The following is a 27,482-nucleotide window of genomic DNA, read 5'->3' as shown; positions in this document are numbered from 1 at the left end:
TCATGTTTAGAATTGGACAGAACGGTTGTGCTGGGCTACCTCTACTGCAGAAGAGACTGGAAAAGTACATTATTTAGCCTAGCACATTGCTGCCCTGAGGAAAATTAGGATTCTATTTACCAAGAATAAGGAGAAATGATTTTAGGGAGGCAATTAACAATGTCTGCTACATTTTAAACAAAAGATATCAACTACAATATTTATTTGTTTAATGTATACCTTCCCACCAGACTGTGAGCTCTATGAGGGTAGGGACTATGTCTGCTTTATTCACTCTTTTATATCCTGCAATTGTAATTGGCACATAGTAGCTGCTCAATAAATATTGGTTGAATGAGTGAAGCACAAACAGAAAGATCAAAGTTTTTCTTAAGTATCTATCATGTGCTAATTACTTCTTAGGTGCTTTCAACTAAATTACCCTTTGTTCTCCCCAACTACGCTGTGAGGAGGAAGAAATTCAATTGCCTCTTACACAGATGAAGAGACCGAGGCTTTCTGCAGGGTCTAATCTACAATCTGCTATTAACCTCATCCAGTGAAATTTTTTTTCAGATATTGTATTCTTCTTCTCTGAAAGTTTCATTCATACTCTTCTGCATATTTTCCTTTTGTTCTTATTTAGTTTATGTTTTTCTTTAAATTCTTGGCCACATTGAAATTATAGCTAGAGTCCATATCTTCTAGTCCCCTTATATTTGTTTTATATTTGGGTCTGATTTCTACTGACTAATTTTCCTATTGGTTTTTAATAATACTTCTCTGCTTCTTTTCATGCCTTTCCCCCAATATAATGGAGCTTTATTTGTGGATTTTATTTTTACACATTTTGGACCATACTGCATGTATTTTTAAAATGTTAACTGTATTTGGAATGATTTTAGCTTCACAGAAAAGTTGCAAAGATAGGGCAGAGTTCCCATACACTCCCCACCCACTCTTCTATTGTTAACGTTTTATATTAGTATAGTATACCTGTCAAAATTAATTAACCAGTGTTGATACATCATTATTAACTAGGGTCTATACTTCATTCAGGTTTTTTTTTTTAAACATACCTTTCCTCTCCCAGGATCCTATCCACAATACCACATTATGTTTTAGTCATCATGGCTGTGTTGGTTTCTCAGATTTCAGTTGTTTTTGAGATGACCTTGACAGTTTTAAGGAACTCATCAAGTATTTTGTAGAATGCTCCTCAACTGGAATTTTTATGGTGTTCTTCTCATGATTAGACTGGGGTTGTGGGCTTTTGGGAAGAAGATCATAGATGTAAATTGCCTTTCTTATCACATCATATCAAGGGTACATACTTTGAACATGATTTACCACTGTTGATATTCACCTTGATCACCTGGCTGAGGTAAGTTGTCTATTAATCTTCTCCCCTGTAAAGTTACTCTTTCCCCCTCTCTTTCAATATTGTACTCTTCGGAAAGACTTCATTATGCACAACCTACAGCTTAGAAGTGAGGAGTTATGCTCCACCCCCTTAAGGATGGGCTATCCTCATAAATTATTTGGGATCCATCTGCATGCAGGATTTGTCTCCTCCAATTATTTATTTATTCAATCCCTTTGATTTTGGTATGGATTCATAGATATTTATTTTATACTTTGGGTTATAATCTCAGTATTTATTTTTTTATTGAGGGATAATTGACATTTAACACTATATTAGTTTCAAGTATACAATATAATGATTCAATATTTGTATATATTGCAAAATGATCACCACAGTAAGTCTAGTTAACATTTGTCACCATACATAGTTACATAATTTATTTATCTTGTGATGAGAGCTTTTAAGATCTGCTCTCTTAGTAACTTTCAGATATGCAATATGGTATCATTAACTATAGTCACCATGCTGTACATTACATCCCCATGACTTGTTTATTTTAGAACTGGAATTTTGACCCCCTTCATCCATTTTGCCCACCCTCCCATCCATCCGCTACCCCCACCTCTAGTATTTTATTTATTTTGTTGCTCAGTTTGATTCAGCTTTGGCCACTGAGAGCTGTTTCAGTGGCTCAAGTGGCTCTTTGAGCTGCTCGCATCATTGTGTATGTGGTTTGTTTCTTTGTTTGTTCAACCTGAGCACTTCCTTACTTTCTGGTACTGCCAAGTACTCCAGGCTCATCTTTTGTATTTCCTGCCCTCATGCTAAATCAGCCATTTTTCCAAAGAGCTCCGGTTTGTTTTATTGTAGAATGGTATTAGAAACCAAGATCTGGGCACTGAGTATGCTCCTTGCTTCTGGGGTATTGCTGCTTGTAGGCCCTCTTAGCCAACAGAACAAAGAAATATGTATGTGTATATATGGGGAACAGATATACAGTTTGTAATATAAAGTTTTATGGGTTTTGACAAATGCACAGTTGTATATCATCCACCATTATAATATCATATAAAATAGTTTCAAAATTCCCTTGTCTTTTGTCTATTCAAGCCTCCCCCGTCCTCAAACTTCTGGTAGCCACTGATCTGTTTACCATCTCTATAGTTTTGCTTCTTCCAGAATGTCAAATAATTAGAATCATTCAGTGTGTAGGCTTTTCAGAGTGGCTTCTTTCACTTAGTAATATGCATTTAGGATCTACCCATGTCTCTCTGTGGCTTGTTAGACGATTTGTTTTTATTGCTGCATAATATTCCATTTTGTGGATGCATCATAGTTTGTTTATCCATTGTCTTATTGAAGGATATCTTGGTTGCTTCCAGGGCTGGTGATTATGAATAAAGCTGCTATAAACATTGATGTGCAAGTTTTTTTTTTTTTGGTGTCTTTTCTTTCACATTTTTAAAAATTGAAGTATAGTTGATTTAAAATGCTGTGTTAGTTTCTGGTATACAGCAAAGTGATTCAGCTATATATATATATATATATATATATATATATGGATATATATATATTCTTTTTCATATTATTTTCCATTATGGTTTATTACAGGATATTGAATTATTGAATATATTGATAGTTCCCTGTTCCATAAAATAGGACCTTGTTGTTTATCCATTCTATATATAATAGTTTGCAATTGATGTGCAAGTTTTTACATAAACCTGAAGTTTTCAGATCAGTTGGATAAATACCTAGGAGTGGATTTGCTGGATCATATGATAAGACTATATTTATCGTTGTAATAAACTGCCAAACCATCATCCAAAGTGGCCATAGCATTTTTCATTCCCACCAGCAATAAATGAGAGTTCCTGTTGCTCCACATTCTCATCAGGTGGTTTTGTTCATTTTGGGGGTTTTAACTATTCTAATAGGTGTGTCGTGGTATCTCGCTGCTTTAATTTGCAATGCTCTAAAAATAAATTATGTTGAGCATCTTTGTATATACTTATTTGCCATCTGTGTAACTTCTTTAATTGGATGTCTGCTCAGTTCTTTATTTTTTAGTTGGGTTGTTTGTTTTCTTATTACTGATTTTTAAGAATTCTTTGTGTATCTCAGATACAAACTCTTAAGAGATATGTTATTTGCAAACATTTCCTCCCAGTCTATGACTTGTCTTTTTATTCTCTCAACAGTGTCTTTTATAACGTAAAACTTTTAATTTTAATAGAGTCCCATTTACCATGTTTTTCTTTCATGGATTGTGCTTGTGGTTTTGAATAAACAACTCTTCCCCAAATCCAAGGTCATCTAGATTTTCTCATATGTTATCTTCTAGAAGTTTTGTAATTTTGCATTTTATATGTAGGTCTATAATCCGTTTTGTGTTACTTTTTATGTGTGGTGTAAAGTCTGTATCTAGGTCTTTTTTTTTTCTCCACGTATAGGTGTCCAATTTTTCCAGCACCATTTGTTGAAAATACTGTTCTGTCTATTTTGAATTGCCTTAATCAAAAATAGGTTGACTAGATTTGCATAGGTCTATTTCTTGGCTCTTTATTTGGTTCCACTAATCTGTTTCTATTCTCGCACCAGTGATACACCGTGTGGATTACTGTAGCTTAATACTAATCTTGAAATAGTGTAGTGTGTGTCCCCCAAGTTTGTTCCTCTTCAGTATCATGTTGGCTTTTCTTGGTCTTTTGCCTTTTCGTATACATTTTAGAATCGATTTGTTGAATCTACAAAATGGCTTGCTGTAATTTTGATTAGGGTTGCATTGAATCTATAGATCAAGTTCAGAAGAATTGACATATTAATACTATAGAGTTTTTCAATCTGTGAACATGGAATATATCTCCATTTAATTAGGTCTTTGATTTCTTTTATCAGTGTTTTGTAGTTTCCATATACAGATCCTGTACATGTTTCATTAGATTTATACATAAGTTTTTTTAAATGGGGGGGGTTGCTATTTTTAATGGTGTATTTAAAATTTTTTCAGTTTTAAATTTCAATTGTTCATTGATGGTATATAGGAAATCAACTTTTATATATCTCTTGATTTTTGTTTGGATTGTAGACATTGTAGTTTTACATTGTTTCAAAGAAAGTTTGGGATTTTTTTTATAGCAGTTAAGTTATTGTTCCTTCTGAGGTTTATTTTGAAGGTTTATAAGAGCATAACTGCAGTAGCTTTTACTGTAGGGCTAGTTTAGCCCCACTACTAAGCAATGATCCTTCTGTGTTCTCTGCTGGATGCTTCACATATTAAACAAGATCTTCCCACTCTATCTGGTGGAAACTCAGATGTTTCCCAGTTCTGTGTGAGCTCTGCCAATTCTTTGGCTTACAATTTTCAGAAATTGTTCTTTTCTTGTCATTTGTTCTTTGTGTGGCTCTGTCAAATATCAACTTATGCATCCACAGATAGGCATGAAACCAAAGAATCTAAGAGACCTTTATGAAGATTTTAAAAAATTAATTAATTTATTTGTTTTTATTTTTGGCTGTGTTGGGTCTTTGTTGCTGCACACGGGCTTTCTCTAGTTGAGGTGAGCGGGGGCTACTCTTTGATGAGGCGCACGGGCTTCTCACTGCGGTGGCTTCTCTTGTTGCAGAGCACGGGCTCTAGGCACGCAGGCTTCAGTAGTTGTAGCACTCGGGCTCAGTAGTTGTGGCTCGTGGGCTCTAGAGCGCAGGCTCAGTAGCACGGGCTTAGTTACTCTGCGGCATGTGGGATCTTCCCGGGCCAGGGATCGAACCTGTGTCCCCTTCATTGGCAGGCAGATTCTTAACCATTGTGCCACCAGGGAAGCCCGAGACCTTTATGAAGATTTATGGACCTCTTTATATGGCTTTCTCATCTCTAGAATTTGACCCTACAAATTTTAGTTACTTCATTCTCCCAAATTTGTATTTCTAGTTCCTCGATCAGTGACACTGTTGGGTTCTCCTTGGGATTCCATCCCTGTGTCATGGTTCAGAAATTCTCTATAGGCAGAAATCTGTGGCATTCGTACTGTTCACTTTGTTTTTCTTTTCTCAGAGATTTCACTCCTGCACTGCCTTTTGTTCAACATCTCAAAACCGTTGTTTCATATATTTTGCCATTTTTCTAGTTGTTGCTTTTATAGGCAGGAGAAGTCTCTGACTGATTTTTAAAAGTTTACTGTTAGATATTTTTATAGCATATTATTAAAAATTTTGTGAAATGGCAATTCCTGATTTTGTTATTTAATTTATTTCTAATATATTTATGTATGTGTGTATATATGTGTATACACACACAGACACACACATATATGTATAGTCTAACCTATATCTTTCTTGTTAAAATTAGGTCATTTTATTTGGTAATAGCTTCTTTCTTTCATGCTGAAGATTCCTAACTAATTATAAACTGGCATTAAATTCTGTTTCCACTCATTTACACTCTGGATTAGGCATCCTAGTCTTAGATTTTAATAGCCATAAATTCAACATTCAAATTATCACTATTTCTTACTCCACTTTTATCCCTCTGCAAAAACTGTAATTTGTCTTCATTTCATATTACCTTTCATGCCACTACAAAGATTGTGTTAGAGTAGAATTGACGTGTTAAAATTTCTGATCCTTAAATAATCTATTATTATAATTTAAGAAGATTAGCAAATCAACATGCAACTTTATGTTTTTAAGATAATGCATTAGTTTGCTAGGGCTGCCATAACAAACTATCACAGACTGGATGGGTTAAACAACAGAAATTTATTATTTCACAGTTCTGGAGGTTAGAAGTCCAAAACCAAAGTGTCAGCAGGATTTGTTTCTTCTGAGGTCCATGAGGGAAAGATCTGTTCTAGATCTCTCTCCTCAGCTTGCAGGTGGTTTTCTCCTCCCTGTGTCTTCACATCACCTTCTCTCTATGTGTCTCTCTGTCCAAATTTCCTCTTTTTATGAGGATACCCATCATATTGGAATAGAGTCCACCGCAATGGCCTCATTTTAACTTTATTACCACTGTAAAGACTCTGCAAATAAGGTCACGCTGAAGAACTGGGAATTGATTAGGGCTTCAACCTGTGAATTCTGGGGACACAATTCAACTGATACCAATAGCAAATCTCTTCCAATATTTATTTAATTCATCAAATTGTTCTTTACATTCTAAATTATTAAATAAGGTTATCATTTGCCTTTGGGTAGAAAAACTTACCCTAGAGCTACTTCACTGTTATCTGTATTCAAGATAAAAACCTCTATTTGGAAGGCAATATAGAGGGACACCATAGTATAAAGAACAAATGTTTGCAATAAGGTAAACCCAGATTAGACTCCAGGTTCTGCCATAGACTTCTTGTATAACCTTACATGAATTACTTAACCTCATGAGTTTGTTTCTTTCTTTCTAAAAAGGGATGATTAACAACCACACCAGGGTTGTTGTGAGGACTAGTTTGTAAGGTGTCTAGAACAAGGTAGTAGGTATAACTTTAAGATAGCCAGCAGTTCTGGCAGCTGAATTACCTCTGCCTTTCCATTTTTACTAAGACGAAATTTCTTGATCTTAAAGACAGTTTATATTCACAGAGGCATCAGTTTTATGTAATATTGGACTATTCCATACACTGACCCCAAACTATACCAATGTTCCAGTATATTCTAGACCATGCTGCAAACTCTTGAAAATTACTTGCATTGCCCATTTCTACTTGTGCTTCTACTCTGACTGTGCTACGCCTTGGTGAAGACTGGGTTTGACTATGCCTACTACGCTCAAACTATCAAAGGAATCATTAAAAAGGGAATATAAACTGGTACCTGGTAGAGAGTTACATGAGATAGCTTAATGAAATAGATATGAAAGACAAGTATAAATAAAACTTTGAAGAGTGACACATTAAATGGTCAAGAGAAGTATTCATTTTGACAATAGTTTATTACTGTTGAATGAAAAATGCTACTCACTAAAAATTACAATAGGTTTAATTTTACTGTTCCTTGATCACCTGAAACCATCCAAAGAAACCTGAATCTATGTTGAACCATAACATCATCAAATTAACCCTCCTTATTTTTTTATTTTTATTTTTATTTTTTGCGGTACGCGGGCCTCTCACTGCTGTGGCCTCTCCCGCTGTGGAGCACAGGCCCCGGACGCACAGACTCAGCGGCCATGGCTCACGGGCCCAGCCACTCCGCGGCATGTGGGATCTTCCCGGACCGGGGCACGAACCCATGTCCCCCAAATCGGCAGGCGGACTCCCAACCACTGCGCCACCAGGGAAGCCCCCTCCTTATTTTTTGATGGAGAAAGTGGGACCCAGAGAGGTTAAGCTCACACACTGCTAGCCTGTGAGAAACACTGGGCTAGAAGGCTGGTGTCATGATTCAGCACTTTGTCTTCCAGATTAGATTACATCACCTCTGCTAGGCAGGGCATGGAGATTTGGTGAGTGAATTTTAATATCCTGTATATAAACTCTGAGCTCTGGGACTTCATAGCTGAGAAGAAGTTCACGGTGGCTGTGTAATATCTGGGATATCTCTGCATGATCAGTGAGAAGGGAACTGATGGAGAAAAATGAGAAAAAATGGAGAAGTGAGTTGAGACTCTGTTCCAAATGGTTCTTTCTTTTAACATTCTCTTAATCCTCTTCCCACCTTCTTTTTCTTCAGAGCATTTATTTAATGTGTTGCTTCAGCTAAAACGACCCAAAGTTTCGAGAACTTCAATAAGAATGGTATTTAAATCAGAATAAACAGCATTTTTTCCTCTGCTCTTGGACCAAACCACGGTCTACCATATGTCCAAAATAAGTTGTACCAGGCTAAAATAATCCAGGAATAGATATTACTGCAGTTTCTCATTCCATCTTCCCCAGTACCTGACCCTCCATCATTTGCCAGAGAGCTGAATGGGAGCTGAAATGAAAATCCTTGCTGCTTTTAGGTGACTTATTCATGTCCCCAGAAGCAGAATGGGGTTCTCGTTTTAGGGAAAATTAAAGAAAATGTTGTCGCATACTCACACAGTGGGGAGGGAGAGATGCTATGGAAAGTTTTTTTTTCAAAAAGTGGTAGAACAACTAAATGTTCCTTTGTGCTCCTATAGAGACAAAATAATAAGCTGGATAAAGCATTAGTTTAAACCAGTATAACATCTTGTGGTGGGGAGTTTAGGGTAGTGAAATGCTTATGGTGCAGATTTTATACTTCATTAATTATGTTTCTTTGTGTAAAGATAATGCTCATGAGTGTTTGGGACATGAGAGTGAATGAGAAAAAGATTTATAAATTGTGATTTGTAGAAAGCCAGGGATGGATAGCTTAATGAGATGAAAGAAGCCTGAGGAGATTTCAACTTTCTGTGCAAGAGATGGGCTTGGCTGGCAGGTCAGGTCTGACTAGCTGTGTGGGTTGCTGCTGGGCGTGAGAGGTGGCTTTGTCTTGGTACCAGTGTTGGTGCCAGTGCTTCCATACTCGTAAGCTCCTTAAAGTGTTTCATTATTCCAAGATGATCAATTTGAGTTTCAGTATGTAGAACATTTTCTCAGTTTTCTGCTCTGAATGGTGGGATCATTGGCCAGTATCCAGCTAGTTGAGGTCTGTAGTACAGCCAGTATACAACAGAATGAGAAGCTTAACATTTTCAATTCTATGACCTTCATGTTTTTAAATGTTAAATCATAATGTCACATTAACATAGAGCTTTATTCTGAATTTTAGCTAATTAAACCATAGAGAATCAGAGGAATGGTTACTTTGAAATCATTTCCTTTTTCAGTGTAGTTGTAAAAGACTCTATGCTATTTCTAGGAGAAATAATAGATCATCATTTGATCTGCTATTGCCAAAATTTCTGTATGTTATATTTGTAGATTTGTACCTTTGGAAAGGTTAATATAGCATTTACATTTGTGTCTTTTGCCATAAATTACCAATTTACTACCACCTTTATTGACTGCAATCACTAAAAATCTATTTGATGAGTGTGAAAGTCATTATCCAGAACTAGAATAATTCAGGCTCCTGTATACAGAAAATTATATTTGGGAGTTAACACTGTTATTTCCATGATCTTAGATTCAGAACTATTCTATACATCACCTACTGAATTTTGAGGTTGTGCAAATTCTGAATGTGGCGCAAAAGACATCGGTTTAAAGTGTTGCTTTAAAACTTACTAGTTCAGAATAATTATGAGGAAGAATTGAGTTAATATATAGGAACATTCTTTGTAAATGGAAGTGATAAATATTTTGTATTAAAAATATTAACAAGATTTTGTCATTAGTTTATCTTTATTATTTTTTGGTGACATTTCACATTTTATTTGCAATGAAGGAGTATCCCATAAAAAATTTATTAGAAGTCCTTTACCCCTGAGGTGTGTATACTTTTTTCCACAGACTTCTGTCTTTACTTAATCTGTTTAGTAATCTGAATCTGAAATTTTCACTTGATAATGTTGTCTTTTGATTGTGGTTGAAGAGGTTTTATTATTTCTCAGAGAGATGTACTTAGAATTCATTAGTGGATCAAACTAATTAGGTGTGAGCAATGTAGAGGGACATAATCCAAGTCAAACTTAAAAAAGTAACTCTTCTAGGTAGTCTGCTATTACAAAGGAAAAAAATGCCATGAAAATACAAATATATTAATATCATTAAACCTCGAATTTTAGTATTATTTAAAACCTTATTTTGGTTTTAGCCTTTGAGAAAGGATCTCTTTACTTTCCCTAACTCAATTAGGAAAAACAACCCCTAAGAAATCATAATCAGTATTGATTCATTTATTCAACTCATCTAACACAATTTTGAGGCTTAGTTACCCACCTGGAATTGCAATAAGTGCTGGGAAACAAAGATGAAAAATCACAGGTCTTGCATTTAAGAGACATAATCTAGCAGAGGAAAAAAAAAAAGGCTTTCACTCAAGTAAGGACTGTAACAGAAATCTGAAGATCTATATGGAGTGTAGTGGAGCAAGTTTATCCTGGTGGGAATTCAGGAAAGGGAGGAAGATGGGAAAGTCTCTATAGAAGGCAGAGTATTTTGAACTTGGTATTTAAAGGATAGAAGCTTCCCTCGTTTATTTTCTTTCTGTAATTATGAAAATAAAAACAAAATTATTTTTTAAAACCTGCCTGATGTGAATCCAACAGGAAATTGGTGCCCTGACTTTATCCTCCACAAGTGAGAGTCATGGTTTTACAAAACTGAGAAGGAAAAAAGCCCAGATCTGAGGGCTCAGAGGCACGTAAGCCTTTCAGCCTTTTGTGGAGGGGCTCCTTGGGAGCCCTGGGATGGGGTGGGGTGAAGTGTAGGAACATCAGTTTTTGGTAAAGGAATCCTGAGGGAGGTGCTTTAGGGGCATCTGGTGAGGACGGTGGGAATGGGGTCTGCAGGGGTCTGGGGGCATCCACAGGAGGGCCTTCTTTCTCGGGACCTGGAGGACGTGGGCAGAGATAGCCTCTCTTGCTGCATTGCTCATTTTGAGCTGTCTCTGTTGGCATCTTTAACTTTCCTTAAAATGTAACTCAAGTAACTCTCTGGTGAAGCTTCTCGGTACATCAATGATTCCCCAACCTGACTGAGCATTAGGATCACCAAGGGAGCCTTTTTTTTTTTTTTTTTTTTTTTTTTTTTTTTTTGCGGTACATGGGCCTCTCACTGTTGTGGCCTTTCCCATTGCGGAGCACAGGCTCCGGACGCGCAGGCTCAGCGGCCATGGCTCACGGGCCCAGCTGCCCCGCGGCACGTGGGATCTTCCCGGACCGGGGCACGAACCCGTGTCCCCTGCATCGGTAAACGGACTCTCAACCACTGCGCCACCAGGGAAGCCCCAACCAGGGGGGCTTTTTAAACATACAGATTCTTGGGTCAATCACAGACTACAGAATATCCAAGGATGAAGCTTGGAAATCCATATTTTTTTTGTTGTTGTTGCCACTGTATTTATTTATGTGGGTATAGTTGCTTTACAATGCTGTGTCAGTTTCTGCTGTACAATGAAGCGAATCAGCTATACGTATACATATATCCCCTCCCTCTTGGACCTCCCTCCCACCCCCATCCCACCCATCTAGGTCATCACAGAGCACCGAACTGAGCTCCCTGTGCTATACAGCAGGTTCCCACAAGCTATGTATTTTACACATGGTGGTGTATGTATGTCAATCCTAATCTCCCAATTCATCCCACCCCCGCTTCACCACCGTGTCCCGTGTCCGTATGTTTCTACCAGTTTTACTGAGATATAATTCACATATCATAAATTTCACCCCTTTAAAGTGTACAGTTAAGTGATTTTCAGCCTATTCACAAAGCTGTGTAACCATCAACACCAATTCCCCGATATTTTCACCACTCCAAAAAGAAACCCTGTACTCATTACTAATCAGTTCCCATTCCTCCCTGCCCCATCCTCCGGGGGGGGTACTTTCTGTCTTTATGGATTTGCCTGTTTTGGGTATTTCATATAAATGGAACCATACAGTACGTAGCCCTGTATAACCTACTTCTTTCACTTAGCATAATGTTTTCAAAGGTTCATGCATGTTGTAGCATGTCTCAGTTCTTCGTCTCCTTTTATTGCTGAGTAATATTTCATTGTGTGGACGCACCACATTTTGTTTATTCGTCAGCCCATACAGACATATAGGTTATTTGCACTTTTTGAATTATGCTGCTATGAACATTTGTGTGCAAGTTTTTGTGTGGATGGATGTTTTTACTTCTTTTAGGTGTATACCCAGAAGTGGAATTGCTGAATCATATGATAACTCCATTGTTTACCTTTTGAGGAACTGCCAAACTGTTTTCCAAAGTGACTGCAGCATTTTACTTTCCCACCAACAGTGTATGAGAGTTTCTGTTTCTCACATCCTTGACAGTGCTTGTTATTTTCTGTATTTTTTATTTTAGCCATCCCAGAGGGTGTGAAGTGGTATTTCATTGTGGTTTTGATTTGCATTTCCCGAATGATTGATGATCTTGAGCATCTTTTCATATGCTTATTGGCCATTTGTCAATCAGAAGATACACGTGTCTGTGTATCTTCTTGGAGAAATGTCTATTCACATCTTTTTACCTTTTTTTTTTTTTTTTTTTTTTTTTGCGGTACGTGGGCCTCTCAGGGCTCATGGGCCCAGCCTCTCCGCGGCATGTGGGATCTTCCCGGACCGGGGCACGAACCCGTGTCCTCTGCACCGGCAGGCGGACTCTCAACCACTGCGCCACCAGGGAAGCCCTTTTACCCATTTTTAATTAGGCTGTTTGCCTTACAGATGTTGAGTTATTGAGAGTCTATGTTTTTTTAAATTTTATTTTATTTATATTATTTTATTTTCTATTGCATTCCTTTTTTTTAACATCTCTATTGGAGTATAATTGCTTTACAATGGTGTGTTAGTTTCTGTTTTATAACAAAGTGAACCAGCCATACATATACATATATCCCCATATCTCCTCCCTCTTGCCTCCTGAGGTGGCATGGATGCAGATATTTGGATGGATAATAGAAAACTATAGGATAGGCAGCTGGTACATCTAACTTGGGCTGGACATTGAAGCTTTTACTTTGAAATGCATGAATTTGTTTTTTATAGTGCTTCACTTTGTTGTAAACAAGTGGAGCAATTTGGTTTAATGGAATTATCTGTTAAATACATTTATCCTTTCTTGGCCAACCCTAATATTAACATGTTCATCTTTCTGTGCACTACTGTTCAGTGTAAGTGCTCTTTAAGCTTCTTTCCTCGGATCACCTGTTATATTATGTTCTTTCTTTGGAAGACCTCCTCCAATCCTGTGATGCTATAGCTCTAGCTCCAATCCCTTTTTTTTTTTAACATCCTTATTGGAGTATAATTGCTTTACAATGGTGTGTTAGTTTCTGCTTTATAACAGAGTGAATCAGCTATACATATACATATATCCCCGTATCTCCTCCCTCTTGCGTCTCCCTCCCACCCTCCCTATCCCAGCCCTCTAGGTGGTCACAAAGCACTGAGCTGATCTCCCTGTGCTATGCGGCTGCTTCCCACTAGCTATCTATTTTACATTTGATAGTGTATATATGTCCATGCCACACTCTCACTTCATCCCAGCTTACCCTTCCCCCTCCCTGTGTCCTCAAGTTCATTCTCTACGTCTGCATCTTTATTCCTGTCCTGCCCCTAGGTTCTTCAGAACCATTTTTTTTCAGATTCCATATATATGTGGTAGCATACGGTATTTGTTTTTCTCTTTCTGACTTAGTTCGCTCTGTATGACAGACTCTAGGTCCATCCAGCTCACTACAAATAACTCAATTCCATTTCTTTATATGGCTGAGTAATAGTCCATTGTATATATGTTCCACATCTTCTTTATCCATTTACCTGTCGATGGACACTTAGATTGCTTCCATGTCCTGGCTATTGTAAATAGAGCTGCAATGAACATTGTGGTACATGACTCTTTTTGAATTATGGTTTTCTCAGGGTATATGCCCAGTAGTGGGATTGCTAGCAGATATGGTAGTTCTATTTTTAGTTTTTTAAGGAACCCCTGTACTGTTCTCCATAGTGGCTGTATCAATTTACATTCCCACCAGCAGTGCAAGAGGGTTCCCTTTTCTCCACACCCTCTCCAGCATTTATTTTTTGTAGATTTTTTGATGATGGCCATTCTGACTGGTGTAAGGGGATACCTATTGTACTTTTGATTTGCATTTCTCTGTTGATTAGTGATGTTGAGCATCCTTTTATGTGTTCGTTGGCAATCTGTATATCTTCTTTGGAGAAATGTCTATTTAAGTCTTCTGCCCATTTCTGGATTGGGTTGTTTGTTTTTTTGATATTGAGCTGCATGAGCTGCTTATACATTTTGGAGATTAATCCTTTGTCAGTTGCTTCATTTGCAAATATTTTCTCCCATTCTGAGGGCTGTCTTTTTGTCTTATGTTTTCCTTTGCTGTGCAAAAGCTTTGAAGTTTCATTAGGTCCCATCTGTTTATTTTTGTTTTTATTTCCATTTCTGTAGGAGGTGGGTCAAAAAGGATCTTGCTGTGATTTATGTCATAGAGTGGTCTGCCTATGTTTTCCTCTAAGAGTTTTATAGTGTCTGGTCTCAAATTTAGGTCTTTAATCCATTTTGAGTTTATTTTTGTGTATGGTGTTAGGGAGTGTTCTAATTTCATTCTTTTACATGTAGCTGTCCAGTTTTCACAGCACCATTTATTGAAGAGGCTGTCTTTTCTCCATTGTATATTCTTGCCTCCTTTATCAAAAATAAGGTGACCATATGTGCATGGGTTTATCTCTTCTAGGCTTTCTATCCTGTTCCATTCATCTATATTTCTGTTTTTGTGCCAGTACCATACTGTCTTGATTACTGTATCTTTGTAGTATAGTCTGAAGTGAGGGAGCCTCATTCCTCCAGCTCCGTTTTTCATTCTCAAGATTGCTTTGGCTATTCAGAGTCTTTTGTGTTTCCATACAAATTGTGAAATTTTTTGTTCCAGTTCTGTGAAAAATGCCATTGGTAGTTTGATAGGTATTGCATTGAATCTGTAGATTGCTTTGGGTAGGATAGTCATTTTCACAATGTTGATTCTTCCAATCCAAGAACATGGTATATCTCTCCATCTGTTGGTATCATCTTTAATTTCTTTTCAGTGTATTATAGTTTTCTGAATACAGGTCTTTGTCTCCTTAGGTATGCCTAGATATTTTATTCTTTTTGTTGCAATGGTAAATGGGAGTGTTTCCTGAATTTCTCTTTCAGATTTTTCATCATTAGTGAATAGGAATGCAAGAGATTTCTGTGCATTAATTTTGTATCCTGCTACTTTACCAAATTCATTGATTAGCTCTAGTAGTTTTCTGGTAGAGTCTTTAGGATTCTCTATGTACAGTATCATGTCATCTGCAAACAGTGACAGCTTTACTTCTTCTTTTCCAGTTTGGATTCCTTTTATTTCCTTTTCTTCTCTGATTGCTGTGGCTAAAACATCCAAAACCATGTTGAATAATTTTGGTGAGAGTGGACAACCTTGTCTTGTTCCTGATCTTAGAAGAAATGGTTTCAGTTTTTCACCATTGAGAACGATGTTGACTGTGGGTTTGTCATATATGGCCTTTATTATGTTGAGGAAAGTTCCCTCTATGCCTACTTTCTGTAGGGTTTTTATCACAAATGGGTGTTGAATTTTGTCGAAAGCTTTTTCTGCATCTATTGAGATGATCATATGGTTTTTCTCCTTCAGTTGTTAATATGGCTTATCACATTGATTGGTTTGCGTATATTGAAGAATCCTTGCATTCCTGGGTTAAACCCCACTTGATCATGGTGTATGATCCTCTTAATGTGCTGTTGGATTCTGTTTGTTAGTATTTGGTTGAGGATTTTTGCATCTATGTTCATCAGTGATATTGGCCTGTAGTTTTCTTTCTTTGTGACATCCTTGTCTGGTTTTGGTATCACGGTGACAGTGGCCTTGTAGAATGAGTTTGGGAGTGTTCCTCCCTCTGCTATATTTGGGAGAGTCTGAGAAGGCTATGTGTTAGCTCTTCTCTAAATGTTTGATAGATTTGCCTGTGAAGCCATCTGGTCCTGGACTTCTGTTTGTTGGAAGATTTTTAATCACAGTGTCAATTTCAGTACTTGTGATTGGTCTGTTTATATTTTCTATTTCTTCCTGGTTCAGTCTTGGAAGGTTGTGCTTTTCTAAGAATGTGTCCATTTCTTCCAGGTTGTCCATTTTATTGGCATAGAGTTGCTGTAGTACTCTCTCATGAACCTTTGTATTTCTGCAGTGTCAGTTGTTACTTCTTCTTTTTCATTTCTAATTCTATTGATTTGAGTCTTTTCCCTTTTTTAAAAAAATTTATTTATTTTATTTATTTTTGGCTGGGTTGGGTGTTTGTTGCTGCACACAGGCTTTCTCTAGTTGTGGAGAGCAGGGGCTACTCTTCGTTGCGGTGTGTGGGCTTCTCATTGCTGTGGCTTCTCTTGTTGCGGAACACAGGCCCTAGGCTTCAGTAGTTGCAGCACGTGGTCTCAATAGTTGTGGCTCACGGGCTCTAGAGCACAGGCTCAGCAGTTGTGGCGCACAGGCTTAGTTGTTCCGTGGCATGTGGGATCTTCCCAGACCAGGACTCGAACCCAGGTCTCCTGCATTGGCAGGCAGATTCTTAACCACTGCGCCACCAGGGAAGCCCATCTTCTCCCTTTTTTTTCTTGATGAGTCTGGCTAATGGTTTATCAATTTTGTTTATCTTCTCAAAGAACCAGCTTTTAATTTTATTGATCTTTGCTATTTTTTCTTTCATTTCTTTTTCATTTATTTCTGATATGATCTTTATGATTTCTTTCCTTCTGCTAACTTGGGGTTTTATTGTTCTTTCCCTACTTGCTTTAGGTGTAAGTTTAGGTTATTTATTTGAGATATTTCTTGTTTCTTGATGTAGGATTGTATTGCTATAAACTTCCCTCTTAGAACTGCTTTTGCTGCGTCTCATAGGTTTTGGGTTGTCATGTTTTTGTTGTCATTTGTTTCTAGGTATTTTTTGATTTCCTCTTTGATTTCTTAAGAGATCCCTTGGGTATTTAGTAGTGTATTGTTTAGCCTCCATTTGTTTGTATTTTTTACAGATTTTTTCCTGTAATTGATATCTAGTCTCACAGCGTTTTTTGTCGGAAAAGATACTTGATATGATTTCAATTTTCTTAAATTTACCAAGGCTTGATTTGTGACCCAAGACATGATGTATCCTGGAGAGTGTTCCATGAGCACTTAAGAAGAAAGTGTATTCTGTTGTTGTTGGATGGAATGTCCTATAAATATCAATTAAGTCCATCTTGTTTAATGTATCATTTACAGCTTGTGTTTCCTTATTTATTTTCATTTTGGATGATCTGTCCATTGGTGAAAGTGAGGTGTTAAAGTCCCCTCCTTTGATTGTGTTACTGTCAATTTCCCCTTTTATGGCTGTTAGCATTTGCCTTGTGTATTGAGGTGCTCCTATGTTGGCTGCATAAATATTTACAATTGTTATATCTTCTTTTAGGATTGATCTCTTGATCCTTATGTAGTGTCCCTCTTTGTCTCTTGTAATAGTCTTGATTTTAAAGTCTATTTTATCTGATACGAGAATTGCTACTTCAGCTCTCTTTTGATTTCCATTTTCATGGAATATCTTTTTCCATCCCCTCACTTTCAGTCTGTATGTGTCCCTAGGTCTGAAGTGGGTCTCTTGTAGATAGCATATATACGGGTCTTGTTTTTGTATCCATTCAGCCAGTCTGTGTCTTTTGGTGGGCGCATTTAATCCATTTACATTTAAGGTAATTATCGATATGTATGTTCCTATTACCATTTTCTTAATTGTTTTCGGTTTGTTATTGTAGGTCTTTTCCTTCTCTTGTGTTTCCTGCCTAGAGAAGTTCCTTTAGCGTTTGTTTTAAAGCTCGTTTGGTGGTGCTGAATTATCTAAGCTTTTGCTTGTCTGTAAAGGTTTTAATTTCTCCGTCAAATCTGATTGAGATCCTTGCTGGGTAGAGTAATCTTGGCTGTAGGTTTTTCCCTTTCCTTACTTTAAATATGTCCTGCCACTCCCTTCTGGCTTGCAGAGTTTCTGCTGAAAGATCAGCTGTTAATTTCATGGGGATTCCCTTGTATGTTATTTATTGTTTTTCTCTTGCTGCTTTTAATATTTTTTCTTTGTATTTAATTTTTGATAGTTTGATTAATATGTGTCTTGGCATGTTTCTCCTTGGATTTATCCCGTGTGGGACTCTGTGTGCTTCCCGGACTTGATCAGCTATTTCCTTTCCTATATTAGGGAAGTTTTCTACTATAATCTCTTCAAATATTTTTTCAGTCCCTTTCTTCTTCTCTTCTTATTCTGGGACCCCTATAATTTGAATGTTGGTGCATTTAATGTTGTCCCAGAGGTCTCTGATGCTGTCCTCAATTCTTTTCATTCTTTTTTCTTTATTCTGTTCTGCAGTAGTTATTTCCACTATTTTATGTTCCAGGTCACTTATCTGTTCTTCTGTCTCAGTTATTCTGCTATTGATTCTTTCTAGAGAATTTTTATTTTCATTTATTGTTTTGTTCATTATTGTTTGTTTGCTCTTTAGTTCTTCTATATCCTTGTTAAACGTTTTTTGTATTTTCTCCATTCTATTTCCAAGATTTTGGATCATCTTTATTATCATTACTCTGAATTCTTTTTCAGGTAGCCTGCCTATTTCCTCTTCATTTGTTTGGTCTGATGGGTTTTTACCTTGCTCCGTCATCTGCTGTATGTTTCTCTGTCTTCTCATTTTGCTTCACTTACTGTGTTTGGGGTCTCCTCTTTGCAGCCTGCAGGGTCGCAGTTCCCGTTGTTTTTAGTGTCTGCTGCTGGTGGCTAATGTTGTTTCAGTGGTTTGTGTAGGCTTCCTGGTGGAGGGGACTAGTGCCTGTGTTCTGGTGGATGAGGCTGGATCTTGTCTTTCTGGTGGGCAGGACCATGTCCGGTTGTGTTTTGGGGTGCCTGTGACCTTATTATGATTTTAGGCCGGGTTGTGTTCCTGTCTTGGTAGTTGTTTGGCATAGGGTGTCCAGCACTCTAGCTTGCTGGTTGTTGAGTGGAGCTGGGTCTTAGTATTGAGATGGAGATGTCTGGAAGATCTTTTGCCATTTGATATTACGTGGGGCCTGGAGGTCTCTGGTGGACCAGTGTCCTGTACTTGGCTTTCCCACCTCAGAGACACAGGCCTGGCACCGAGCCAGAGCACCGAGATCCTGTCAGCCACATGGCTCTGAAGAAAAGGGAGAAAAAAAGAAAGAAAGGAAGAAAAAAATAAAATAATATAAAATAAAGTTATTAAAATAAAAAATCAAAAAGGAATAAAAAGGAAAGAAAGGAAGAAGAGAGCAACCAAAACAAAAAACAAATCCACCAATTAAAACGAGTGCTAAAAACTGTACTAAAAGAAGAAGAAAAAAAAAAAAAACGGACAGACAGTACCCTAGGACAAATGAAATGGTGAAAGCAAAGTTATACAGACAAAATCACACGAAGAAGCATACACATACACACTCTCAAAAAGGGGAAAAAAATATATATTGTTGCTCCCAAAGTCCACCGCCTCAATTTGGGATGATTCGTTGTCTATTCAGGTATTCCACAGATACAGGTACATCAAGTTGATTGGGGAGATTTAATCCGCTGTTCCTGAGGCTGCTGGGAGAGATTTCCCTTTCTCTTCTTTGTTCGCACAGCTCCCGGGGTTCAGCTTTGGATTTGGACCCGCCTCTGCATGTAGGTCACCGGAGGGCGTCTGTTCTTCGCTCAGACAGGACGGGGTTAAAGGAACAGCTGATTCAGGGGCTCTGGCTCACTCAGGCCGGGGGGAGGGAGGGGTACGGAGGCGGGGCGAGCCTGCGGCGGCAGAGGCCAGCGTGATGTTGCAGCAGCCTGAGGCACGCCATGTGTCCTCCCGGGGAAGTTGTCCCTGGATCATGGGACCGCGGCAGTGGCGGGCTGCACAGGCTCCCGGGAGGGGCGGTGTGGAGAGTGACCTGTGCTGGCACACAGGCTTCTTGGTGGCGGCAGCAGCAGCCTTAGCGTCTCATGCCCATCTCTGGGGTCCGTGCTGATAGCCACGGCTCGCGCCCGTCTCTGGAGCTCGTTTAGGTGGTGCTCTGAATCGCCTCTCCTCGAGCACCCTGAAACAATGGTCTCTTGCCTCTTCGGCAGCTCCAGACTTTCTCCCGGACTCCCTCCCGGCCAGCCGTGGCGCACTAACCCCCTGCAGGCTGTGTTCACGCCGCCAACCCCAGTCCTCTCCCTGCGCTCCGGCCGAAGTCCGAGCCTCAGCTCGCAGCCCTGCCCGCCCCGGCGGGTGAGCAGACAAGCCTCTCGGCCTGGTGAGTGCTGGTCGGGCCTGATCATCTGGGCGGGAATCTCTCCGCTTTGCCCCCCGCACCCCTGTTGCTGTGCTCTCCTCTGTGGCTTCGAAGCTCCCCCCTCCGCCACCCTCGTCTCCGCCCGCAAAGGGGCTTCTTAGTGTGTGTAAACCTTTCCTCCTTTACAGCTCCCTCCCACTGGTGCAGGTCCCGTCCCTATTCTTTTGTTTCTGTTTTTACTTTTCTCTTTTGGCCTCCCCAGGTATGAGGGGGAGTTTTTTGCCTTTTGGGAAGTCTGAGTTCTTCTGCCAGCGTTCAGTAGGTGTTCTGTAGGAGCTGTTCCACATGTAGGTGTATTTCTGATGTATTTGTGGGGAGGAAGGTGATCTCCACGTCTTACTCTTCCGCCATCTTGAAGGTGTCCTCTCTAATCCCTTTTCTACATTCCAAGCTTATATATTCTATTGTCTACAAGACTTTTTCATCTGGATGTCCTGCAAGTACTTTAAACTGAATATATTCAAACCTCAGCTTATAATCAACCTTTGCAAAGCTTGTTTTTCTTTGTTCCCAATTTAAAGACAATATAGCTTAGTCACTCAACTATATGGAAACATGTACTTCTTAGCCTGGGCTGCCTGCATCATGAGCCCCTGGGGCATTTTCTAGGCCACATCCTTAAAGATCCTGATTTAATAATTCTGGAATTGTCCAGGGAATAAGAATTTGACAATTTCCCCAGGTGCTTTTTGATAAGCAAGTGGCTTGGTAAATCACTGAAAGTGCTTCTGCAGTTGCAATATTTCAATCTGCACCCCACCCCTTTTTATGTTCATCTTCCTGCCTCTTGCCAAAGTTTGGTTCCTTTGCATTTCACTGGCCTTCTACAGATCTAATTCCTTTGCATCCCTTCTCTATTCATTCCTTCCTCCATGCTACTGTTTTCCTAAAGCACAGATTGGATAATAGCCCATGTGTGATTAAAAACTCTCTGATGATTTCTTATTACCTATAAAATAAGTCTGAACTTCTTAGTATGACCTTTCAGGTTCCTTATAATCTGGCAATTATGTATTTTAAAAAATTACTTTTGCCTGTACTTTTCCTGCCACTTCTAAGAAAGTCTAAGTTTCAGCCACCTAGACTCTTATTTTTCTGCAATATTTTATGCAATTCTTTATGGATTTCTTTCAAAACTATGGCAGTCTTAGATCTGCAACAAACCATGCCACATTATTCCATTGGCTTTGGTGGAATAATATGAAAACCAGTTAGAGGTAACCTCTTGAAATAATTTATATTTATTATATAATTCCTAAGTACAACAAATGATTGTATAATGTAAAATTATTGAATCTGTCTAAAAAAATCTTATCACTGATGCACAACACACACATGCATATATATACTTCTTGGGATTAGGGATATAGGGGATGAGTTTCTTACTCTCTAAGGGGTGTCTGTCACAGTCCATTGGTGGCATTTGTAGGTAAGGTTGCTTTCTTTTTCTCTGGCAGCTGTCTAGGTTATCAGTGTTGGTTAGATTCAGTATGAAGGTTTTCATTTTAGAGCTTCTGGTCAGAGACTTAACCTTCCAGCATTGGCAGAGAGAAGGAACAATATGCATCGCTCCTGCTACAGCAAGTGTTTTGAGCTACGAAAATAACATGCAGTTTAGTGAACTCATATATTTTGGTCATATATGTGATTAGGGCACCTGCTGGCTCTGTTGACCCCACTTAACTGGTTGTGGGTTTCACATACATGTAAGTTAAGCATCCATTTGAGTTGACACTGGATATAATTTGCATACATCTGGCTCTGATACTCCACCCACTTGGCTATAGTTTTGTGTTTATGTAAACTAAGTAACCCTGCCATGTTGCTTCTGATGAGGTATGGTATCCTTCACTGAACACAGGCAGCTTCTGTGAGTTTGTACTGATAAAGTGCTATGTCCAGAACTAAGAGTTGTAATTCATACTTAAAAATATTCTAAATCCCTTTTCTCTGTCTACTTGTTTAATACATACTCATTTATATCTCACATATCTGAAGCATCAATATTCCAAGTCCTCTAGGCTTCTGTGATAACCCTTTCTTTTGATATTTAAGTAAAGTTGCTTGAATTCCCATCCCATATATTGAGGGATCTGACCTCTTTCCTCTGTGTTACCCAGCACCACCTTTTCTCAGCATATTTGGAAAAGTTGGGGTGTGTAGATGATTATCGTTTACCAATATCCACACCATGTCCCTGTGGGAGGATTATTCTTCTTTGCCCTGTTAAAGAAGGATACCTTTGTCATGTGGCTTGCTTTGGTCAATAAAGTGTAAGAGGAAATGATGTGTGTCATTTCCTGTTGTTTTGCCTCACTTTTTTCTCTCTGACAAGAGATTACTGTTGATGTTCTAAAAATGATTGCTCTGTCTGATGGTCCCAATATGAAGATATTGGCAATGTGAAGAAGAGCCCTTACTTAGTCAATCTACAATGAGCTCTAGCATGGGAGAGAAGTGCTTTTCTATGCCACTGCTAACTTAGAGTTGTTTGTTATCACAGTATGTCCTAGGATCTAAAACAATGCCGGGCATTTGGCAGGTGTTCATTAAGTACTTGATGAATGAATGAACTTGAACAAGGCAATTTCCCGGTGTCTCGAACTAGTACAGTCATACTCTCTGTCTTCCCATCTTTGATGTGGTCCTGGACTAGTGAGTCTGTAGCACAGGATAGAAATGCACCATTGTCTTAAAGCAACACTTTTTGTAAAAGATCTTTGAGGAAAAAACCTCATTATTTTCAGATTAAAACAGACATGCATATGATATGGAAGAGAACACAGATTCCACAGAAATTTTAAAAGGAAAAAATACAAGAATTTTTATGACAGTAGGGTTCTGCTTTGATCTGTATTCCTATAGATTATATATGCCAGTCTATATATTAGAAATGTTTGAGAAACCCTGATAATCTCTGAGTCTCACTTTCCTCCTCTATGAAATACAGGGTTTGGACAAAGGAAGAGATGTCAGAGTCTCTTTAGGAGGAGCTGTGTGGTGTAAGCAGCAGTGGACTGAGAGCCAGAAGCTTTGGGCTCCAGCGCTTCCTTTGCTTCTGGTTAAGCATAGGACTCAGTCGTCATGGAATCTGCTAGAATCTCAGACTCAGGAAAAAATGTACTCACACGTCTGCTATCTGTCCCACTGGATTTTTTTTTAAGGACTAATATATTTGAAAGTACTTTGAAAATTATTAAGCTCTATTATCCCAATTGAAAAGTGATATGAAATTCTTGGCAATCTTTTCATTCAAATTTGAAGATTTTATTTATATTTTAAGTCCACTGGGTGGCAGTATTTCACTTGTACTCTACTATAATTTTATAGTTTGCATTAATCTCAAAGAAAAGAATTTAATCACCATCTCATTTTCTCCCAACCTTATCTTTACCCTTTCCCATCCTGTGCACTCCCTATCTCCCAAAACAATTCTGAGAAACTGTTACCATTTGTTTAAAAGTGATTTAATGACATATATGTGAGGACAATCGCAAAGGCTTAGCAATTTATGCAGAACTTTTGCGTCTTTTGGGAAGAAGTGTTAGGTAACCTAATTTTGCTCAGATGTAGGTAAATTAGTTTGATGTAGGTAATTAAAATCAGTAAAATCACCTACAAATATCTTGCCACTGGCTTTTTTTGTGAATGCTTTAACAATTTTTTTCAATAAACTCATGTAGACGTTTTTGACTGGTAATACCACCGATGCTTATTTTATCCTGTGTATCTTAAGACGATAAAGTTGTTATGCTGAATCTGTGACATCTGTGACATGTTTGTGAAACATGTTGTCATGGTTCCACATCAGTTTACTTTGTGTCAGAATTTCTTAGAAAATTAATTCTACAAGATGAGTTAAATAGGAAAAGTATACTTGTAAAGCTTGATAAGTTATTCCTTGCTAACTTCTGTTGATATTAAGGCTTCCATATAAGTGATGGTCTAGGTCTACTAGAGCAGTCTTTCCCTGTAGCATGAAAAAAATATAAAGATTCTTTAGCAGTATAATGGATTGCTAGTTTTTAGTTGTAAGGAGACCATCAGTGCAGTTTTAAACTGCCGTAATCACTGCATTCTGTACAAGAGAAAGTAGCTGCTTTGAAAATTAGGCTGTTGAAAAGTTGCTTATAAAATGGTGTGGATAGAGAAATCTTATTTTTAAATGGCTGACATTTGATAGAAAATTTTAATAGTTTTGTGCCAAATAAACTGTTGCTGTTTTCACGGAGGAAAAAAATGTTAAATAGATAGATGTCTAAACATGAATTGATATGTTAATGAAAATTTCATTTCTTTCTCTTATGGTCATAGTTATGAATCAAATTTCCTCTCTTCTAATATACAGGATAGTGATAAGCTGTTTGCACTGTGTGCATGAACAGTTAAAAAAATTTTTTGTGGAAGATGATTCATAGCTTTTTACTGCTTATCGAAAGAATTTACGACCCACAGTAGTTAAAAAAAAAAAAAAAACCTCTGGTATTTCATCATCATTACATATTTTAAAGTAGGTTTAAAAATTGTTTTAGAAGTTTTACCTCAACAAGTATCCATCCTCATTTGTACAAAGGGAAAAAATGGAGGAGCAGTGTATCTTAGTTAAGGATTTTAGAAAAACCTCTCAATTTCTTTGTCTACAAATTAGGAAACGACTGGCTGGCTAATAGATTAGTTAGGTGGATTCATTGCAAGTTGAACAACTGAACCTAAAGTGCTCTGATTAATAAACCAGTAGGAACATGAGGGTGAATGCAACTGGCATTTCACAAGTCACTTTATTCTAGGTCCTTTCCTGCCAAATCTTTTTATTAGTAATTTAGGAAGCATGCTTATCAATCTTGCTGATGAGAGAAAACTGGGAGAGAGAGTTGCTATTTCATTTGAGAGCAGCAGTCTTGAAAAATATTAAATCCCAAAGTGGGAATAAACCAGTGAGAAGAAATTAATAAAGGTCAAGTCTTGTATTTGCATTAGTAAGTTATTTTATAAAGATAGAGAATTTGCTTTGAGAACAATTCAAAGTGAAAAGATTTGGGAGTTTCAATTAGTTCTGGTTTTAGGGAGAAGTTAGCATGGTTTGGAAAGAGATTGATCAGAATTTGTAAACTAGGTGAGTTGCTGGAAAAAAATGGGTGATCTTATCTTTGGAACATGTAGGTCTGGACAGAGCTGTTAAAACAATTTGAACTTATTTTAGGGGTATACCTGTTTTGCAAATCAGTAAACAGTTTTGCAAACAGACTAGGAGAGGAAGAGTTGTAAGAGAAGGCTAGTCAAAAGTTCTTATAGAGTTATTATTGAACACCAACTGTGGTAGGTCCTGGGTTAAATCTTTAAAAGGATCGTCTGATTGACTTTCCTCACAACAGCCCTACGACATAGATAGTGCTACAATCCCTTTTCCACAAACAGGAAAACAGAGGCACAGATTGCTTAAATGACTTTCTTAATACTACTTACAAACAGTAAATGGTATAACATGGGATGGAGTCTGAGTCTGGACCTTGAGTCCATGCACTTAACTGCTATAATATACTGCCATCCTGGGAAAGAATATTATGCAGCCAACAGAGGAGACTTTCAACAGAGTGGCCACTATCATTACATGCTGCAGGCAGGTAAAGAAAGGTGAAAAATGAATCTGACATGAGATGACTTCATTTAAAGTTTTTTTTCCAGTGGGGTGATGAGGGCAGATGCCAAATTGTAGGTCCCTGAAGACTGAATAGGGAAATGGGGGTATTGTTGGGGACCAGCCTAGTTAGAAGAAAAATCAGGTTGTCAGAGATGGCGGTGGGGCAGAGACTAAAGGAAAACTTGAAGAGGAAGGATGTGGAGAGATTTAAGGCTAGGAGTAGAGGGGAGGAGAGTCTGTGTGATAGCAAAGAGGTTATACAAGACAGGCACAGTCAAGAACTAGAGAGCCTGTAGTCTCTCTCTTTTTCTTTTTCTTTTTTTTGGGGGGGGTGAGGGGATCATGTATGGGCAATTTTTAAGGTTTTAAAACCTTAAAATGCTTTTAGTTGATTTATTTTCCTGTTGATTTATTTAAAAAGAGTTTACAATTAAAAATTTAATGCATTGGGTACTATTGAATTAAATCAGGTAGAGACAAGTGCTACCTAAAGAAATGTGGTTTATCTTCCAAAATGATCTGCTGGAGAAAGATGATGTGTTCCAAACCACTACCATTACCATCAGTGGCCTAATTAGCATTTGTTTTCCCCAGCTTTCCCAGGATAGCAGAAATCCTGATTTGTTTTGGTAGCAGTGGGATGAAACATTATTACTTTAATCAGTTATGGTACTCTTATTCATCTTGGCTAACAATTGGTCTAAGGATGACCGTGTTGCCTAGTTCTAGCTAATGAGATGTGAGAAGTCTTTTGGGTGAGGCTCCCAGGAAAGCTTTCGATTTCTCATGAAAAGGAACAAGGGCGCTTCACTCTTCTTCATGGCTAGTGGAGTGTCAGACATTATGTTTAGAGGTCACCCTTTGAACATGGGTTGACAAGCATGACAACAAAGTCAATGTGTGAAGGATGGCAAAGCAGACATTTAGAAGGCACTTGGTATTTCACCAGTTCTGGACTGCCTGGCTTTGCACCTCTTGTTACATGAGAGATATATGTGTATTTGTTGAAGTCACTGTTAGTCAGTTTTTCTGTTGCTTGTAGTCAGATGAAGGACTCAGAGAAGCAAAATTCTTTATCAACGCTTTCTTATACACGTGTAGTTTATGGCTTTGGTAAATTTTAAGATAATCTACCTAATTGACACTTTTCTTTTTACAGCCTATATGTCTCATTAAAAAGGTTTTAATCTGGCTTATCAGTTTCAGAAACAATTTAGTCTTTAAAACTGTTTGACCACTTTATTCAATTAGCTGTTCATTTCTAGTTTCTTTTCAGTAACTAGAGCAGTGCCTCTGTGATGTTTACATCAGCTGTATCTCTATACTATCAAAAAAATATTTTTGCCATGGAAGAAACCAAAGCATGAAGCAGAGATGGTTTTCACATCAGATCTAGATCAGCTCAAGGGAATGTCTCATTAAACCATTTAGTCCACATTCTAGAAAATCATAATTGAAGAGAGATTTCATGCCAAAGCATTTACTTACTATGAAACTACTAAAATGCCTGTCTGCTGCGTGAGCTGGGTTAGGATGGGGTTAAATGTAAAATAATCC

General features: G+C 38.1%; 1 protein-coding gene across 6 annotated transcripts in view; it reads left to right on the top strand.

Moving 5' to 3' along the window:
- EPM2A (EPM2A glucan phosphatase, laforin) overlaps positions 1-27,482 on the top strand; it is a 106,742-nt gene that overhangs the window by 20,180 nt on the left and 59,080 nt on the right. Inside the window, exons 1-2 of one of the 6 annotated variants that reach the window (XM_073789701.1) lie at positions 7,922-7,937; positions 20,079-20,248. The exons of 4 other annotated variants lie outside the window; for them this stretch is intronic. In XM_073789701.1, the coding sequence (XP_073645802.1) occupies positions 7,930-7,937; positions 20,079-20,248 (178 nt within the window). In that variant the 5' untranslated portion in view covers positions 7,922-7,929. Of the gene's footprint in view, positions 1-7,819; positions 7,938-20,078; positions 20,249-27,482 lie in introns of those variants that run through there. One more of the 6 variants, XM_073789702.1, reaches the window with a different exon arrangement.

This window comes from Tursiops truncatus, chromosome 12 (genome assembly GCF_011762595.2).
Source record: "Tursiops truncatus isolate mTurTru1 chromosome 12, mTurTru1.mat.Y, whole genome shotgun sequence".
In the NCBI taxonomy this organism is placed as follows: Eukaryota; Metazoa; Chordata; class Mammalia; order Artiodactyla; family Delphinidae; genus Tursiops; species Tursiops truncatus.
This window is presented reverse-complemented; position numbering and strand designations above follow the sequence as displayed.